General features: G+C 46.4%; 1 protein-coding gene across 1 annotated transcript in view; it reads left to right on the top strand.

Moving 5' to 3' along the window:
• Nucleotides 1–15,136, top strand: part of PLCL1 (phospholipase C like 1 (inactive)) — a 184,205-nt gene extending 169,069 nt beyond the window's left edge. The window contains exon 6 of the mRNA XM_040070094.2: nt 13,392–15,136. Within this exon, the coding sequence (XP_039926028.1) occupies nt 13,392–13,574 (183 nt within the window). The 3' untranslated portion in view covers nt 13,575–15,136. The remainder of the gene's footprint in view (nt 1–13,391) is intronic.
• The last annotated feature ends 4,185 nt before the right edge of the window (nt 15,137–19,321 follow it).

Here is a 19,321-nt window from a genome sequence, read left to right as displayed (position 1 = left end):
CCCCCATGTGGAGTCACTGTGCCTGGTACCCCTTGTGCTAGGGCCACCTGAGCAGCATGGGCTTTGAGCCCACCCAAGGGTTGGTGCACTGAGGTGCTGTGCATAGAAAACCACTTTTAGTGTCACTTCACAAGTGGAGGCTTGTCAGGATGTTTGAAAGGCAGAGTAGATGCCCAGCTCTCTCTCTTGTATAGGCTGGCAGCTCAGTGAAGCCCTCTGCCTGGTTGTCTGTCCTAACTCCATTACCTCTCTGTGCCTCACTGTCATCTCAGTCTTTACTGTTTCTTCTCCTCAGCCTCAAATCCCATTCCCTCTGCATTGCTCCAGTTGTATCATCTAAATCATGCCACTGTGGGGTGCAAACCACCTGTGACCTGCACCCTTGATTTAGACTAAGCTCTGCATGGCTACAATGCTGTCCCTCACCAAGATGCAGTTCCTGTGAGTTATTCCTTCGTATTTTGTGCCACCTTTGCCCTGGGGTGGCTGTGTGGGACCTGGCACTGCTGTGCTTGTGCCTTTGGGGCAGACCTATCACAGCCTGAGCCCCATCTGTGCTGCTCATGCCAGTCTTCTCTGCCAGCCTGGCAGGGATTTTGTCACCTGGATGTGAAGGCCATCTTCTCATGAGGGGGTGTGTAATTCAGTCCAAAGACTCTGCAACTGGAAAAGTAAATTAATAATGTTCAGGTGGAATACAAGGAGAGTTTGTTCTCTGAATGTTGTTTTGTGCAGCAACAAGATTACCACCTATGAAGAGGTTATTTGAAAAATCAGCAGGTAGGGTTACAAGTTTCTTGAAGATCCTCATCTTTTGAGGAGAAGTAGCTACTCCTGCACATATGTGCTTGGGCAGAACTGCAAAATTGTGCTGGAAAGTTGGTACTATGAAGGGGAAGCAGTGGGAGGAGGAGAGGTGGTGTGAAGAAAAGGTGGACGAATGTAGGTGGTTCCCCACCAGAGGAGGATTGCTTGGGTATAAAAACTGGGTCAGTTTTTACTGACCACTCTCTGGAAGAGACAGTGCAGGCAGAAACTGCAGGTGGCACAGGAACTCAGGCAGCTTCTGCCACCACCCCCTCCTCCCCTGCAACAGTGATGTTTTTATCTGAGACATGGATATCAAAGCCTGCTGTACTTGCAGCGGAGTTAATTAACACAACCTGAAGACAAGGAAATCGGGAATCTAGTTTGTGCCGATCTGACAACGTGGCCTTGTTCAGAGGAATTAAAAAGACGGTAATGAAAGTACGAGTTTCTGCAGAAATGCACACATTTCTAGTGTCCATCTGTCAATGGCTGTTCTAACAAAGAGCAAGAGAAAAGGATCAGCTGCCTCTGTCAGGTGTTCTGGATTGCAGTGTAACCCAAGCCAGGCTGCCAGCCCTGCCCACACGGCTCAGGCAGTGCTGCAGGGCTGGGAGCCTTTGCTCTGAGCCCTCAGGTGGCACTGGGTGAGTGCCCCAGGCAGGGCCACTGCCCCAAAGCCTGGCACTCACCGAGGGGCTCGGAGAGGCCTTTTCCTTCCTGGGTTGGCAGTGACCCACACTACCTTTCCTGGATGTTTATTCATGCCACTGAAGGCCTCTGCCAGGGGGCAGAGGGCTCTGCTTCTCAGGCATCCATGGTAAGTCTCCATGAGGGAGCCTCCGCCCACAGCTACTTCCTGAATTTGCTGAGTATCAGGGAGAGACCAGGGCACTGATTTGTACATGGCGGGGACATTACGAGAGAATTGCTTGTACATTGCTTTTTTCCAGCATTTGCTTATTGTTAAGTCTGTGCTATGCCATTCCCAGGGAGCTGTAACTGGTACTCACCTGAAACAGTTGAGTTTGAATGGTGTGTGCTAAGAGGTTTAACGTCTTCTAAAAATTACTCTTGTGGTATATTTGGAGCTCCTTACAGCTCCTGTCAGCGGATCACATACAGTTTCCCAGAGCTTGCAAATGATGACAAGCTGCCTGCCCCTTTTGTTGTGTGAATTATGTGCCAGCATCTACAAAACCTGCTCCCTGTGGGGGAATGGATATCTAAATTAGGGTAGTTCCTCGGGGGAGCTCAAGAGGCGATGAAAGCTGCTGGTTGGATTGAAACTTCCTCCTGAGCAGTTGCTAAGATGGTGTTTGGGCTTTCCCTGGCACAGTCAGTGGCCTCAGTGAACTCCAGCAGTGTATTTTATAAAGGAGCAGTACCTGGCCCTAGTGCTTGGCTGGAGCTGAGGGCTGGCACATCTGTGTGAATGCCGAGTCCTCACCTTCTCCCTCCTGAGCATTGGCAGAAATCCTCTCTCCACCTGTCAGGATGTGCATAATGCAGTTGTTGGCCAGGACCTTTGACTTCTTCTGTACCTGTGTGAGTATATGAGTCATGGGAGCTGGGCTCTGAATCCAGCAGGGAGTGATTGCACAACCTTCCTCCTTTCATTGTGTCAGTCTAGATTCCATTGCTGCCTCCTGACACTGAAAAGTGTTCATCCACATCACTACATATTCTGAGGGTTGTGGTTAAAGTAAAATGCTCTTTACCTCAATGGTGGTTGATTCATTTTTCTTGTCTGGAGCCACTAGGAGTAGAAGGCTGTGGCTTAAAGACTTCTGTGTTTACATGTGTGATTATTGGAAATATGGGTCTGCAGGGAGGGCTGGAGCAGTGAAAAGCCACAAACTGCATAAAGTGAAGGTTGTGGGTGTTCAGTGAGACCAGGCATTTGCCTTGCAGTTATTCTCCCCTAGATCTTATGGTAGACCCCGTAAGCCCTAAATGTGGCAGGCATTTCAAAAACCTTGCACAGGAGCTGGGGAAATCAGAGTCCCAAGTACTTGTGGGTAGAAGTAAGCTTTACTATAGGAACAATGGGTTGGGAAACTGCAATTTTGTATTTTTGACAGCTGCACTCTTCTTTTACCTGTGTCAGATGACTTCAAGTGTCAGGTGATGAAACCTGTGGGAGATATAGGACACTTTCTTATGGGTCATTTCCCCAGGTACAGGTGGGATCAATTTGTGGAGAAAAGCAGAGACAAAACCAGTGATTCATGTGCTGAGGCAGCTGCTATTTATTTTTAGATCACAAAAAGAAATAGATGGCATTTCTGATGTCAGAAAGGCTATTACATGAGAGCAGTCAGATTTAGAGGAGTAAGTTAAAAATGCCTGTTTAGCAGCTCTTTTCTCCAATATCCTCTGTGTTACAGATGAGACACAGGTCTGGATTTGGCAGGAAGAGCCTGACGGAGAGACTGTGATTGCTCTGAATAGCAATAATGGAAGTGATAATTGCAATTAAGTTCTCACTCTGTTCCCTGGGTTCTTGCTCCATGGGGTGGTGACCTAGGGATGCTGGTGCATGTAGCAGAGGGGAGGAGCTGAGCCATAGAAAAGCCCTCCAAAAAGTGTTTTTACCTTTTTGGGCATTGGTGGTGGTGGTAGTTGGACAATGTGAGCAGCCTTATTCAGCAGTCTGGGATAAACAGGCTGGGACTGGAGGCTGCCAGCAGCAACAGGACAGATTCCTTCCGGAGGTAGTTCAGTGGCTGGATGCTGGGTAGTCTAAACTCATCTTCTCCAACCCTCCCCACTAACTGTAGAGATATTATTACAGCCCTCTGTAACAATGGCTTAAAAATTCAGTTCAGTTTAGCTGAAAAACCTCATATTTTTTGTGGCATAGTATTGTAATGGATTGTAAACTATGCTTGTTCGGTTTCCCTCATTGACATTTTGGAGCAATGGATTTGTAAATTAATACTACCCCTATCCTGCATCACAAATTTTTGTGCTTGGCTCACTCAGTTTGCTGTGTGTTTCCATTCCCATCCTTCTAAAAAACAGAGACAGAAATTTTTCACTTCCACCCAGGCCTGTTTCTGACCCCTGCTGATTTTCTCCTCCCCTCTCAGTCGCTTCCTTTCAGTAGCTCTCTGCCTGCTGGGTCAGTCAGTGTTCTGCTTACAAAAATAACCCTATCTGCTGCTGTTTGTACTTGATTTCACATCTGCACTGGGAAGGCAGGGTTGGGATTCTCTCAGGAGAAACAAGCCCTGTTACTGCGTGAGGCCCGTGGCTTCTGTGCCCCCAGGAGCCTCTCTAGCCAGTGGCTGGCAGAACACGAGCAGAGAGGGTGGCTCAGCTCTGCTTTTACTGACCTCACTGTCCAGTCTCACCACAGAACCTGCCTTTGACTGCGGGCCACCAGAATGACAGGGCTGATCCCTGGACAGGGGTGAGGTGAATCAGAGCATTTGCTCAGGGATCCTATTCCCTGAGCACCTGTTCCCTCCTAGGTTTGTGCTGTTTTTTTCCTTTGGCACTTAACCCTTTGTGTGATTTGGAGGCTTTGGTCTCAGCTTAAAGCTTTCTGCCTCAGCATAAAGTTGTTTGTGGCCTGTGCTGCTTGTGAACAGGTTAGAAACCGGCTGCTCACAGCTCCTAGCATGAAGGGAGCAGAGGGGCATCTTGTTCCATCTGGGGGTGTAGGAATAGGGAGCTTGGATGGCTTCTGCAAATTCCCATGGCCCAGTCAGCTGGTGGTGTTGGCCAGCAGCCACTGCAGCAGCAGGATTTGCAAACCACGTAGTTGCTAAGGCACTCGTGCTTGTGGCAGGCAGAAAGGAGCAGAGCCTTAGGAGCTAGCTGCATGTGGGAGCACTGCTGAGGGTGCTCTGGCCACAAACACTCTTCTCTGACTGGCACAATTGTATTTCCTCTTGATTAGATTATTTCAAGTCAGCACTAAGCACAGCTTGTAGGTAGGTTTTTAGCTGGTATCTCCAGCAATTCAGAGAGGAGCAGTGACTGTGTGACGTGGCTGCAACACTCCCTCCCTCCAAAAAACCCCAAACCAGCACAGATGCTTGTTGTCTTCAGCTAAAACAGAGTCAGCTCAGAGTTGGCCACTAAACCCTTTCCAGGTTCTGATGAACTTAAGGGACATTTTTCTGGCTGCACTGCTGTGAAGGACATGATTTTGATGTTAACTGTGCTTGCAGCCTGTGCATCTGAGAGTCAGCACAGAGGGCACCAGGGAGCAAGGGGTGCCAGCCAAATGTTTTGCTTGGGGGTTGCCTTTCACAGGTCTTTCATTAGCTGCAAAACGTCTCTTTTCCTGCAGCTGGTCCTTTTACTCAAAAAAAATCAAATGAAAAAAAAAAATGCACTTTCTGCCTCGTCTTTCTTCCCCTTGTTTTGTTTTTCTGGGACTCTCTGGACCTTACTGGAGTTACCAATTAGTGCTGGCACTGGTACCTGTGAGAAATAGGGTTTTGTGATGAAAGGAGGACTGAAAAATAAGTGCCTGGACATACAGCTTCAATTTTCATTTCATGGCTGTGTATCAAAAATAAACAGTACCCACATTTCTTCAGAGATGTGGGGTTTTCTTAGTATTAGTTGTGCATTCCTTGGCTTCCAGCCAACCCTGTGATTTTAAGCTTACACCAGAAAAAAAGGTGGGTTCCTAGCATGGAGGGGTTGACAGCCGGAGTCCATACATTTGTGGCTGTGCTTGCAAACTGTCTGCCTGATGTAGTACCTGAGAGAGACACAGGCAGCTGAACTGCTCAGCACATGGCTAACATCACAATAATGGCATTATTTCTGAAAGCAAATTCCTGCTGCAGCACAGTTACAGTCAGTGTTCGCGTTCATTGCTTTTGACAGCCTGATATAACATAATTTAATTTAAATGCCCGTGTGAGATAGAAGCATAGGCATTTATTTAAAAAATAAAAATAAAAGCCCACTCTTTTTATACATAAAAATGCCTGCTCGAAGGAATAAATTAGTAGCCGTACAGTGCAATCGATTTGCAAGAACGCCTGGATTTCAGTGAAGAGCTCTTTTTAAAAGATCAATAGGGAAGGCTATAGGATGAGTGCTTTTGCCACTTAGGTGTTCAAACAAATTCTCGGTGTTAATTCCTTGCAAGGCTTTGATCGAGGGTTTGGGGGGCACTCAACTGAGTCTGAGAGCAAGCTGGCCATATATGTCTTTGTTAGGCAAATCCTGTAAGAGAATTACAAGTACAGACCCTCGCTCCTAAGTTGCCATGGCTGCACAAAGCAGTGATATCCTCGTGCTGGCAAGGCCAGCAGCCAGAATCAGAAGGTTTTCTAAGTATTTGCTTCTTTGGTAATTGCCTGACTGTTCTCATTGAGGTTCTCTTTGTTCATTTCCTCCTCCCAGGCTGCTCTCAGGGTTGTGTTTGCCTATGTCACATAATTTGGGAGTATACAAGCGGAGGATTGGCAGTTCTGTAATAAATGGGGAGCCTTGCCCAGTGTGGTGGAGTGGGGGCTGTCTCTTGGTATCCAGCACAGCCAGTTGGATTTTAACTGCACCTTTCCAACAGCTGGAAAAGAAGGCAAGAAATGGTATGGGTGTTTTTCAAGGGAGTGCCGTACCAGCAGAGACAGTGCTCCCTCTTCCCAGCCATTTATGTCATGCCACATGCTTTGGGATTGACTGCTTGGCTGTGCAATGAACTGTCACCAGCCTCCTAGAAAACTAACTGGGCTCATGCAGAACAGCTCTGTAAATCCCTTTAGGTCATCCTCTCTAATGCAGACCTTTGGGGTGAGAGGCAAATGGCAAGTGGAATCAATGTAAAAGCTTTGGTTTTGCATGGGACAGCCTAATACTGAACAACTGTCAGATTGCTTGGGAGTTTAAATAAAAGTAATTAAAATCAGATGGAACTGGTTTTCAGGTAATACAAATATTGTTTTTAACACACCACATTTACATGGTTAGCTTCAGGCTCCATCCCTGGGTCAGACTACCCACCTGCAGTCACACATCCCCTGGCTGTGTACAGCCCATGGTGTGTAATGGCATTCGAGCCAGCAGCGAGGTGAACGTTTGGGCTGTGTTACCAGTTGGGCCCATTCTAATTTCTGCTTACTTTGCTCCTTATTTATTGATTGATTCATTCTCTTTATTGTGATATATTTAATAATTTTTATTAACGTCCTCCGTGTCCCTTTGCTATGGTATCTGAACACCTAGAGAGATCTGTGTCTCGAAGAGGATCAGGCTGATCCACTGGAACCTGCTGGGTGCTTAGGGCAAGGCATGGCTGAATGAACTTGCACCTTGTGCAAGTGCCTTAACCCAGATTCCTACCCGCTTTCCCTTGAACTACTAAGAGACCTTTCTGCTTTTATATGTTTTGGCATTGCCTTGTGAATTTTCCCGGCCGCCTGGAATAATGCTGGTGTTGTCCTCTCTCCCTTACAACTAGCTGCACTGAAAAAGGCACTGTGCTTTGTAAATGGTGTTTGCAGAGGCTGTTGCTCCTTAGCTCTTGTCCCAGCAGTTGTCCTTAGGTGCTTGCTGGCAGGAGGCTGCTGCCTGGGATGTGTCACCTTAGGGCTGAGTGTCTTGGCGAGGCAGTGAGTGTCCCCAGGCCTTGAGTGCTTCTTGCAGGTGTGGTTTTGTTTTTGAGGCTCGTGCAAATATCTGGTGCAAACAGGATTTTTTTCCCTGGGTAAGGATTAAAACAGTTGGGACATACAGAGCAGTCAGGGCTGGTTCTGTGCTTCCCGGTGCTTTTCCTGGGAAAAGGAGCTTGCGTTTCTACCTGCTTAGCCCCCTGTGCAATGAGAGACAGGCAGGAAAGCCTGGAGCCAGCATCCATATGGTTGATTCATGAACTAAATGGAGAGGGGGAAAAAAAAAAAAAAAATGACATGAATAATTTGGGTTAGACACAGAATTAGTAGGAGATTCTTCCTGTTAACTATCCATCTCCTCCTCTTTGTCACCATCCTCAGCCTTGTTCTCCTGGGTGTCCCAGCTGCTGCCTACAGTGCATTGAGCGGATCAGCCCTACAGCTCTGATCTTGTTACTTGGCACAACCTTAGATCATTTAATTTGGTTTTATCATGTAACCTTGTGTCGAAACTGCGCACGATCATCTATTCCACAGTAGTTATGCTTTGCTGCTCTTGCTTACAGAGATTTAGCACTTTATATATATATATTGGTGACTTCCTTTCCCTAGGTGGATGTTTTCTTTTCCATACATCTCAGATCTGTTCTCTGTGTGATATAATTGATTCTCCGTTGTTTCCTTGCAAATTTTTGCTAGGCCCTACTTTGGGAAATGGGAGGGAAGGTCTCTGGTTGTCAGTAACATGCTGATAAACCAAAATGAGGTGCTGGGTTTGATGTCTGAAATCACCAGCACATCCTGCAAAATGTGATGACTCAGGTCCCAGTGAGCACTCGGTCGGATCACCCGATGTACTCGGTGTCAAAGCTGTTGCTGGTTTCAGCTAGAAACAAGCTCTTGCGTTTGGTTTACAATGGGTAAGTGAGACGCTGTGGCCAAAACCCAGACCTCAAATGATACACCAGTAGCACAAGGAATGCCGTTTAAGTGCCATCTTTTATATTTGTGGCCTTTTTATTTTCCTGGCAGGAAGTGAATTTCTGCAAGGGTTTAAAGATAAATTGGCAAGTAACATTTGTACCCTGCTTTTCCTGTGGTGTAACTCATTTTTGCAATCCTTTATTTTTCAGTGTGTGAGAAGTGATTATAGCTTTGTGTCTAATGTTTGTGTACAGTAATTTTTCATGCCAACATGTGCATTATGATCTCTGTCAAAGACAATGAAGCAAAGCTGTTGACAAACTGTCTGTGGTAATAATGAAAAGGATGGGTTTTTTACAGTCTGCATTGATTCAGCAACACTATGTTTTTGGAGTAGTCTGTTCGGAAATGTGAATGTATCATAATCAAATTCAAATCAATTGTTCCCAAATTTAACTTTGAAGGAGGCATGGAAAGATATCTGCTTTTTTTAAAATAAGTTTAACATAACAGTCTAATCTTTTCATTAATGGTTTCCTACCCAATATTACATTTCCAAAGCCATATGCAATGATTTAATTGTGTGCCTCCTTATTAATATTAAACACAATTAGTCCTACTCTGACACTTTGAAAATGCATCCCTTGCAGTAAATGCTGCCTCCACACAGAGCATCCCGATGTGAGAGCAGCTCTCCAGCATTTGGAGTCCCTTGGCACAGATTTTCAGTGCTGTTTCCCTGCCTGTGTTGCCTCTGAAATGTGGAGTGGCGCGGTGCTTGCGGCTGTTTTATTTGACTGTGTCTGGCTTTTTCAGCCACCCGCTGGCATCCACTGGAAGCCTCTGGAGATTTTATTTTGTGATTAAATAGTAATGAAAGAGCTTGATTCTTTGAGAATAAATTAAAAAATGACAGTAATATCATGAACATGATGTGGGATGGGTGTTAAGACCTCCGTTATTTGTTTGTATTTACTCAGCCCTCGAGGATTGGAGAGAAAAGCTCCCATAATATGCTGTCAGAGAATGTGTCTGCTCAGGAGATAAGCAACTGTCTGCTTTAGCAAGCAGCAGATTAGAAAATGGCTTTCACAGCTACTGCTTCAGCCTCCCTGGAAACACGGCCAGTTTGGAAGGCCAGGAAAGCCCCATTGCTCAGCGTGGGATTTTGTGCTTCACCAGGAGCAGTGCAAGGCACTCCTGTGGGGCACTGGCAGTGCAGTTCACTCCTGCCTGGGCTCAGTCTTGGCCGGCAGGGTCCTGCTGCAGCCCCTGGTGCTGCTGTGGGAGCTGCCAGCGCCATGACTGGGGGCCCCAGTGCTGGGGGTGCCCACTACCTGGCCTGTGTGTTGTAGGGTGTTCCCTGCAAAGCAGAGAAACAGGAATTATTAGTGTACATGCCCATATATTTATATTTATGTAGAAACACACATGCAACATGTATATAAGAAATAATATTGTGAAGTTGAACAGAGAATGCTGCCACTAACTTAACCCAGCTTTTATTTTCCCCAGCCCCAGAGTTGGCTATTGGCTATAGAGCTCTCATCTTGACTCATAAAAACTTTGGTATTTGATTTGGAAAAAAACAACTGAACCTATTACTACACGGAATTTGTCCCATCTGCAGCCGTTGCCAGTGTCTAGAGCCACTTGTGCTTCTCAAAACCTTTCATGGCTTGTCATGGGAACTGAACAATATTTTAAACCATGTCAGATTATGGGTTTTCTAAGCAGTATTAACCTGTCAAGGTAAAGGCTTATAATCTTGCTCGACAAGATGCATTATTTGTCCTCTTACATTAATTTGTGCTGAGGCTCTGCCATTAGCTGTAGTTAGGTGTATGAAACCTGACTTTTAATGTTCCCTAAGGCTAAATGAAAATGGACCCCTTGATCAGTTCTTGTTAAAACACTTGATTAGTCTCTTCTGGCTTAATTCACTGTCCTGTCAACTGCTGAGTTTAAACTTTCTCACGAGTATTTATTTTCAGAAAGGCTGGTGATTCCAGTAGCAGAAGGGAGATAGATGGATAGATGCTGAAGTGGACTGTCATGGTCTCTCCTTGTCTGAGAGAGAGATGCTTTGTTTGTAAGGGCAAGCAGGAGGGTTCTGTGCACAGAGATGATCACAATGACTGGTTTGTGAAGGTTGTTTCAATGCAATCATGCTTGTAAAGTTTACTCTAGCTTCTATCCAGTATTTAGTTTGTTAAAGTGTTGACACAATTTTGCTGACATTCTTCTTAAGTGGATTATGCTCACAGCCAGTTTTTCAAGGCAAACAGATGGCTTTTCAAACAGAGCATGCACACAGATTTTTTTTTTAACGGTGTCTCTAGAATTATGACAGCTCTGTCAGAGAGGGCTAGTTTGTCGTTAATTTTCTCATGACAGATGATTCAAAATAAGTTTTGCTTCTTCATCTTGCTCAAATGAACCAGCTGTTTAAAAATAAAAAACACAAGGAGACTAAGGCATAAATCAATTGGTCTGTACATGAATGGAATTGCACTATTTTGGTAAGTCCACTTCTGTTTTTAGATCACTGTAAAATAAGAATGTCTTCAAAATACTGGGAGTATGCTCAGGAGGCGTGTGTTTCTTCTTGGAACCTGAAGACATGTTGTGCATTGCCTCAGACAAAATCTGTAGTCTGAATTGCCTGGTTATCTGAATTGCCTGCTTACTCAAATGTGAAATCAGAATATGTATAAGGGAGGGTGAGTGGCTTGGCATTTAACGTGGGGTGTGAAGTCCCTTGGCTTCTGGGAGCTTGGGATGTGAGTTTTGGCAGGGCAGACTCAGGCTGTCCAAGCAGTTCATCTAATCCCAAATAGCATCCATCCATGCGTGTCTCAGTCCCTGGACAAACACAGTTTGTGGGCTGCCCTGAGAAACATTTCCAAGCTTTGCCCTCACCCTAGAGAGGGGTCACTTCTTGCACTAAGGGGATTTTTCTGTTCTTGGACATGAACACACGATGCCAGGTTTTGGCTTGGAGAAGTTAAGGCTGCAAAGCATGATCACACTGATTTTTCTTTTTTTCCCTGTTTGATGGTGAAGTCTTTAGTGTCTTTGGTCCTGTGTGTGTAAGAAGTAGCAGCTGGGGTATTTCATCCTAAACCCAAACTATTTAAAACTGCATTTGTGCAGTTTGAAGAGATGGAAGATGTATTGAGGAGATGCACCCTTTCTGATAACATTACCCTGTCGTTAATGGTATGTACTTTGTTTATGTGGCGGTGTTGTCCCTGTCACTACAGCACTGGCACTATTCCTGTGCCATTTGCAGACAGGGAGGGACATCAAAGTAGGCCGGGTGCATCAGGCAGCTCTGGGGCTCTTGAATTCCTGCTGGCTGTCTTTAACCATGAGCAAAACCTCTGATATAAAAGCAAGCTCACAGCTACAAGTAATATCTGCTGCATAAATTATTCTTGTTTTGTTTTTCCACACCGTGCCTGCTGAGTGGATCCCAAGCTCTTTGTCTGTGTATTCCCTAACTGTCATGCTGCCGAGACACAAATCCCTTCAAAAGAGCTTCATAGCAAATAGCACAGAGCTGCTCATGCAGTCCCAGTGCTTTTTGTTATTCTCACACTGAGTTGTATTCCCAGCATCTGGATGGTGATTTGCATCATTCAGCAGGGACAAATTCGTGGCACCGGGAGATGAAGCAATCACGTTCTCAGGCACAGGCTGCTGTCCCGGGGTGACGTGGTGTCCCACGTGGTGTTTACCAGTGCTGCAGCCTTGCAAGCCACCATTGTTTCTTGGTTGTGAACACTGTGTACAAGGGTTCAGGCCCTGGGAGTCCAGTGCCAGGCACTGGCAAAAATGGAGCTGTGCTCATCGGTGTAGGATAAATCCTTCCTCTTGGCTCTGGGGAAAGGGAGAGCAGAGACTCTCCCACTGCTGGAAGGTGTCACACTGACTCATCCAACGCATCTGATTTGTTTTGAGAACACAAGGAGGGGCAAGTGATCAGTCACCCCTCCAGTGAGCCCAGGGTCCTGCTGGAGTGTCTGTCGTGGGAGGCCCATCAAAGTACCTGGGATTTGCAGATCAGGTTGGGTGGCAGAGATCTAGATGTGACATTTCAGTCAGTGGAGGCACTCCTTACGAAAATGAGTGTAACCAGCTGCAGCGTGTGCTGTACTTCAAGCTGTACTTGGGGTGACATTAGGAGAAGAGGAGCTCAGGTTCCTACTGGTACTGAATTTTAAAAACCAGATGCATCTCCTGGCTTTTATTTATTTGTATCCTGTAGCTCCAGAATCTGGTCGCTTCATGGCACTTGAGATACCAATTTTGCATAAATATTCATTTTGGCACGTCTGAACCCCAACTTCTTAATACAAATTTCATATAACGCATTTTTCCCGATTGTTACAAATTGCATTGACATGCTGTTAGTCGCCTCACGTTTACATGCTCTGAGAAGATACAGAAGCAGCACGTTGTTCATGAAGTCTCATTCCCGTTTGCCTTCTCGAAGGTCCCAAACAAAATGGTTCAGGATCCACTGGAGTGCTCTGGGATGATGTGTTTCGTATGGGCACAGCTGGGCCTGCTCTGCTCGAGGAGGGCCAAGGCGGGGTATCAAATCCAGGTGCAAGGAGGGGTGGGTTATCAGGGTCTCTCAGCTCCCAAGGGGTCCCTGGCTGGGAACACGCAGTCATTGCCATGTGGGAGCTGATGCCAGGGAGCAGGGAGGGAGCAGTGGCGTGGGGAGAGGGGTGCCGTGTGCCATCACTGCCTTGGCCGTGGCAGGAGCTTGCTTTTGACTGTGGAAGAGGAAATGCCTTCTCCCACAGCTTCCTTCAGTTCTTCAGGCTGAAATTACCTCCCAAAGACGGTGACATGGAAGTGGGGGAGGTCTGGTGCCTGTCCCACCCTGTCCAGTGCTGGCACCGAGCCGCAGGATGGGCTTCGGTCCCATTTCCGGGGGGCAGAGATGATTTGAGATGGGACTGGGACCTGTAGGGACACAGGAGCAGCATTGCTGCTTTTGGTCCTGAGCGATGTGTGCAATCCCTGACTCTCTGCTTCATGTCTGTGCATCCCCAGGGCCAAGGAGATCTCCTGAAGAACGCCAAGAACGAAGCCCTGGAGAACATGAAGCAGATCCAGCTGGCGTGCCTGTCGTGCGGACTGAGCAAACCTGGGAGCGCGCAGGCGGATGCCAAGGCAAAACGGTGCCTGGAGGCAATACAGGAGAAGGACACTGGAGATGAGAATGGGAGGCTGTGAGGAGAGGCAGAGCTGGTGCATTTGTCACAGATTTCAGTAACTCTAAACTATTTTTTTAAAGCATTTAAAAATTCACGCAGGAGTGCCCTCTACAGGGCGTGATAGTATTAAAATCCTCACAATGTCAGTATTTTAATGCAGTTAATTTATCCAAGTTAAACTCTGGTAGTGAGATTTCTAATGAAGCCGAGCTGTCTGTATGCAAGTGCGTGTGTGTGCGCACATGCAAATCCTGTAGCACCCTTTCATGCATTACATTAGCCATTTGCTAATTTATTCCTTTGTCATCTTTGAATAGGCCTGTTCATTCTGAAGATCAAAACAAATTGAGAGCACTTGTATCAGTTTTGGGCTTTATTTTACTCTCCAGCTTTTATAATTTTACTTATAGGTTACATTACTGTTAAGCTGTTTAAACAAACAAACAAACCACAGCAAATATCACTGACAGCTGTTTTTGTGAGGACAAAACTGGTGGTTTGCTGCAGACCCTGAAGGTGATTTTTAGTGAACAATTACAGCCAAGTAAACGGGATATTAAATGGTCAAAGTTGCTAGGTAGATTATCTGTAGATTTGAGGTGTATTTTTGCTGAATTTAGCAAACTGCTCTTCAGGGTACACCCAGACAACACATACTAACCTAAGAACTAGCTAATTTAGTTTATTCCAACAAAGCATTGCTACCCTGTAGATCTGCAAGGCAGCTACAGTCTTTGCTGATAGGTGTTAACCTGAGTAGTAATGATCATAGCTAGTCAGCCCTGTAATTACGGGGAGAGCTGTGAATACCCTTTGGTGATCATGAACTCTGAAGGTGACCTTCAGGCCGTTCTGAAACACCCGGTGGTGCCAGTATTAAAAGGAAGGTTTTCCAGATTTCACAAAATGTGAGCTTTAGTGCAAGGTGTGTGAGAGGTCAGACCTTGCTTGCCACCTTCTGCACAGATGCTGGAGTCAGCTGAATGAAGCAAGCAGGCTCTGGCCTTATGTTTTTGTGGTTATCATGCTGTACTAGAGAATTAAAAGCAGGGCTGAAGAACTGCTACAGGTGTAGTGTAGAGAAACAGCTTGGGGAAAAACAGGATGCCAGCATCTTTGTGCAGCAGCTACAAATATCCTGACACATACCACGTGTTTGGGGTAGTTGTGAGAATTGGCTGCCTCGTTGTGCCACTGTAGAAAGGACAGAGAGAATGTCCCGAAGCGATGCATCCTCTTCCCTCCCGGTGTCCGGCCCACGTGTGCTCACAGCATTCATTTCAATCGTTTAAGTACTGTGCTTGAGTGGAGTATTTGTGTTACCTTTAACAGGACTAAGTGTTTTATGGTTGTAAAAAAGACTATATTTATTTAAAGCATTGCTTTTATTTTTAAAAGCTACTTTTTAAATTAATTTGATTAACAAATACGCTAATTTTCTGAACTTAACAAAAAGTAATTGCGGAAAGTTTGATCATCGGAAAATCTTATATAGCTATTGTGTTAAGTTATTTTTGACTTCTTAATAACACTATTATGTTCATGTTGCACATTACTGAGAGAGTAAAGCTATGAAACAACTTTGACCCATGGTTTTGCAGTGATTTAACACATGATCCTGGATAAAGCTGGGTTAGAGTGGGTACATTGGTTGAGAGAAGGTCCTGCTCTAACAGCAGCTGTGTTATTGCAAAGGTTATAACTCAGGTGCCTTCAATACCATTTCAGTAAAATTTGCCACACTTGTTCAGATCCAGCCCTAAATGCTCTGTTTATCTCTCCATTGGCTTATGAGTGTGTTTTCAGACTGAGGTCTGGAGAAGTGCCTTTCATGTTTCAGGCAAGGCATACAGCCCACATCAATGGTGTGAGTGTGCATGTTCACGTTTTGCCCTCTTGGGTTATGTTTGTACGAAAACAACACTTGGCCTTCGCTACTTACAGTTAGGGATGATGGAAACGGTTACCCCAGCACCACCAGTTGCGAAGGATCAGCCTTTGGAAAGCATCCCTCTCAGAAGAGAGAGGTTGCTTCAGGAAGGGTGAGTGGCTTGCCTCTTGGTGCTTCATTTAAATCTAGAAATATCTTGATTTTCTCAATCTAAAAGGCTGTTCTAATAGCTGTACAGGAACTCCTGACAAAATACCTTCTCTGATGTTAGGAACAAACAAACATGAAATTACAGAGAGAAGGCCTTTCTTTCTGTGCTCACATGTCTGAGGGTACTACACAGCTCCCACTCTGGATGCATAGAAAAACCCCATGGAAATGGATGGAGATCCCATAGCATGCACACACACCTTTCATGCCACGTTTAGCATTCGTGTCATGTCCTGTGCCACAGTCATGTATTCTGTGCCAAAATACAGGAGTAGAGAATTTGGGGCACCCTGGATTGCCTCAGGCAGTTGGGACTGTTCCTGGTGCTGGCACCCAGAACCCTGCAGCTGGAGCAGCTCCACCCTTCCTGCTGCACCAAGAGGGGCTGGCAGCAAAAGCTCACCTCACCTTCCCCTGAGCTCTTCTGAGGTCACCAGGGGTGGAAGTGTATGATGAAGTGGCAGTTAGTGTAATAAAAAATTAGCCTTTAGGGGGAACACATGGAAAAATCACATCCAGCATCAGCAACAAACACACACAGGGGATTGAGTGCCTGGCCTTTTTGGGAAGTGTTTCATGGCATGCCTGGCTTCTTGCAGTGGAACAACAGCCTTCTCTGGGCCCTCTGCTGGTACGATTTGGTGTCCCACATGAATGGGTGGCTATTATCTGTATCACTTCTATGGAAGTCATGTCAGGAAGGTGTTGCAGACATTTGCAGTTGTTTGCAGCCCAGTGGAACAGCTAGAAATTGGAGAAGCTCTCAGGGACTGGTGTGGGGAGCTGTCTGTCAGAAGGGAGCACAGAAGTGAATCTACCTGGGCTCTCTCTGCCACTGAGTCCTCCGTCCTTACAGTATTTGTTTTCTCTCTGTCATTCTCTCAACTGTAAGATAAGACTGGTGATGTTTTCCTTCCCAGGTACAGATCAGTTACACATTTCTAGAAAACGTTTGAGTTTCCTCTTGCCCTCAGGAGAATAACCAGGCACTGTAACACCAGTCTCTGCCAAATCCTTCCACTGCTGGTGAGCACAGGTGAGGCAGCACACAATCACCACTCCCAAGGGCCTCGGTTCCTCCAGGGATCAGGGATGTCTTGTCCACGTGCTTGTGTGTCTGACCTCTACCAAACTGCACCTTCCATCAAGTGTGGCAGAGGGGCAGGCACCTCAAAGGTGTTAAATTTCTGCACGTTTCCCAAGCAAGGATGGCGTAGGCAGCTCAGAGAGGCCCCAGCAGCATTTTCCATGGGGCACGGGACTACAGTGTAAGGGGGACACTGGGGGCCATCAGAAAAGATGGATGCAGAGGTTTCACTTGGATTTTGCTGCTTATGTACGTGCATGAAGGAATCCAGCCACGAAGCATGGGAAGAGGCTGAATTACTCCAGCTGTTCACAGACCTGATTAGTCTTAAATCAGCAAGAATAGTTTTTACCAAATTTCATGTGCTGGCATGACCAGCAGGACTTGATCCCTTTCCCCTCCCTTTCCTGAACTGGGCATGACTTTGCTGTTCTGCTGCTTTCTGTATAATTTTTCATGTATTTAGTTCCCTGTTTTTAAAGGGATAATGCAGCTTCCCAGTGCAAAGAAGATGAAAGTTTGTTCCTCTTTCTGTGATTTGTCTCCCAAAATAGATTATCAGATAACTGCATGCATAGAGTGCTTTCCTGTATGATATTCCATCTCTTCCATATCTCTGTTCAGACTAAAACATTAGGTCATAGTCTTCTTGGAGTCGGTCCCACTCCTACAGGAACAGGCAGCAGCCTCAGGAAGGGGATGAACTCAGGAAGCTTCAGGAAAAAAAGGTGAGGGGGTCACAGGAGCAGTGTCTTCAAGTGTCCACCACTTGCTGTGGGGCTGAGCATGGTGCCTCTGGCTCGTATCTCAGCAGCAGTAGGTGAAGTACACTTCCAATAAAACCAGGATTTGGTTCATTTTGGCCCCTCCCTGCCCTAGGTAGCCATGAAAAGCCGTTGGTTTCCATAACATTGTACCGGTGGAGCTGTCTCCAAATTGCCACACCAGGCAAAAGGCAGCTGGGGAGCACCGCTGGGATGCGTTTCATGGGTCCAAAGTGACCTTTGGACATCTCTTTGAGACTGTTCTGGCACGGTCCCGGCAGGTTGCTTTTGCACAGTCTCAGGCTGAGCAGTCTTGCATTTGCTCTCCACAGCAAGTCCCTGAAAAAATGTTTCCTTTTCGAAATGATGTTGAGGGCTTTGTGAGTTCAGTAACCAAGATGTGACTAACCCGGCCAGAAATGTGATGCAAGTGCTGTCTCACCAGCTGTTCCTCTGCAACGGAGAGTACTGTGTGAACGTGCCCCTGATCAAAGAGGTCATGTTTTAAATGAGGATGTTACACTCTTTTTGATTATTTGAAATGCTTTATGAATAAATTGCTTTCACAGAAAATATTCATGGAGTAATTCCAAGAAAACATGCAGACATCAAATTCTCAGCAGGCAAATCTTGAGCAGGAGACAGTGTTGTGTTTGACAGCTGTTTGCTGTGCACAGTCCACACCACCCTCCTCTGGGAACTGGAGGAAAAATGAATTACTCCAAAGGCAAGTTTGAGTTATTGATGACGTTAGAACTTCTTTCCCTGTTAAGTTTCACAGCAGGGATTCATTCATTTAAAAATACATGAATATAATAGAATTGGGAAGCAAATGTGATACTTGAGGCCAAAAGTGTGCTTGGTGAGGAGGTGGCATGTTGAGTGCAGGGCTGTGCATGGGGGAGCACTGGGTGAGAGCCCAGAAGGAGCCAGCATCCCCCCTGCAGTGGCAGGAAAGAGCTGTTTAGCCAGGGAGCAGTTTGGTGACCTGTGGGTCGGTTTGCACAGACCTCAGTGAGGGCTGGAGGTGCAATGGCAGTTTCTCCCATCCCTGACCCACGGTTTGCTGAGGCGGGAGAAAGGATTACTCTGGCTTGTTTGGAAGCACGTATGGGGAGAATTATTTGTATCTTTCCTCATAGAGTGTCTGGTGAACCAGTTACACATAATGCAATTAAAAACAAGATAGAAATTATGGTTCAGGCAGCAGGAGCTGCTGTGATTATTTTTGATGCTGATGGATGCAGAGGGGAGCTTTGGAGTTGCAGCATTAGTGTGCTCTGTGTGGAGGAGAAGCCAAGTGCTGCTGCTGCCTCCTGCCCCTGGCAAACAGGGTTTGTATGGGTTGCTGCTCTGCTTCATTGCTGGGTCCTCCCGAGGTGCAGAGTGAGCCTGCTGGAGGGGCAGAAACAAAGCGTTGAAGAACATCCCAGGATTGGCAAGGTCCTTGCTTGCTGGTGTTGATGTGCTCTGCCTTCAGGATTCACCAGCCCTGACTCAGCCATACTTTGCTGGTTTGCAGCACCCTTCCTGCACAAGGTGTTTCCAAAGCCAGGGCAGTACAGCTCGAGCTGAGCTGTGCCACCAGCTCCCCCTTGGACATCTGCTTTGCTCCTTTTCTCTGTGCTCCTTGACGAACTCTAGGTTTTATGGAGTCTGAGCAGCAATGAAGAAATGCTTTTGCGTAGGGTCAGTAGGCACCCAGCCCGTGGGTACAGGGACCGTTCTCTGGGGTGTGGGGCTGCTCCCTCAGAGACTGCCTGGTGAGGCTCAGACCAACCACAGCATGAAGGGGCTCAGCTCCTGCCAAAGCC

This window comes from Hirundo rustica, chromosome 7 (assembly GCF_015227805.2).
Source record: "Hirundo rustica isolate bHirRus1 chromosome 7, bHirRus1.pri.v3, whole genome shotgun sequence".
Lineage (NCBI taxonomy): Eukaryota > Metazoa > Chordata > Aves > Passeriformes > Hirundinidae > Hirundo > Hirundo rustica.
This window is presented reverse-complemented; position numbering and strand designations above follow the sequence as displayed.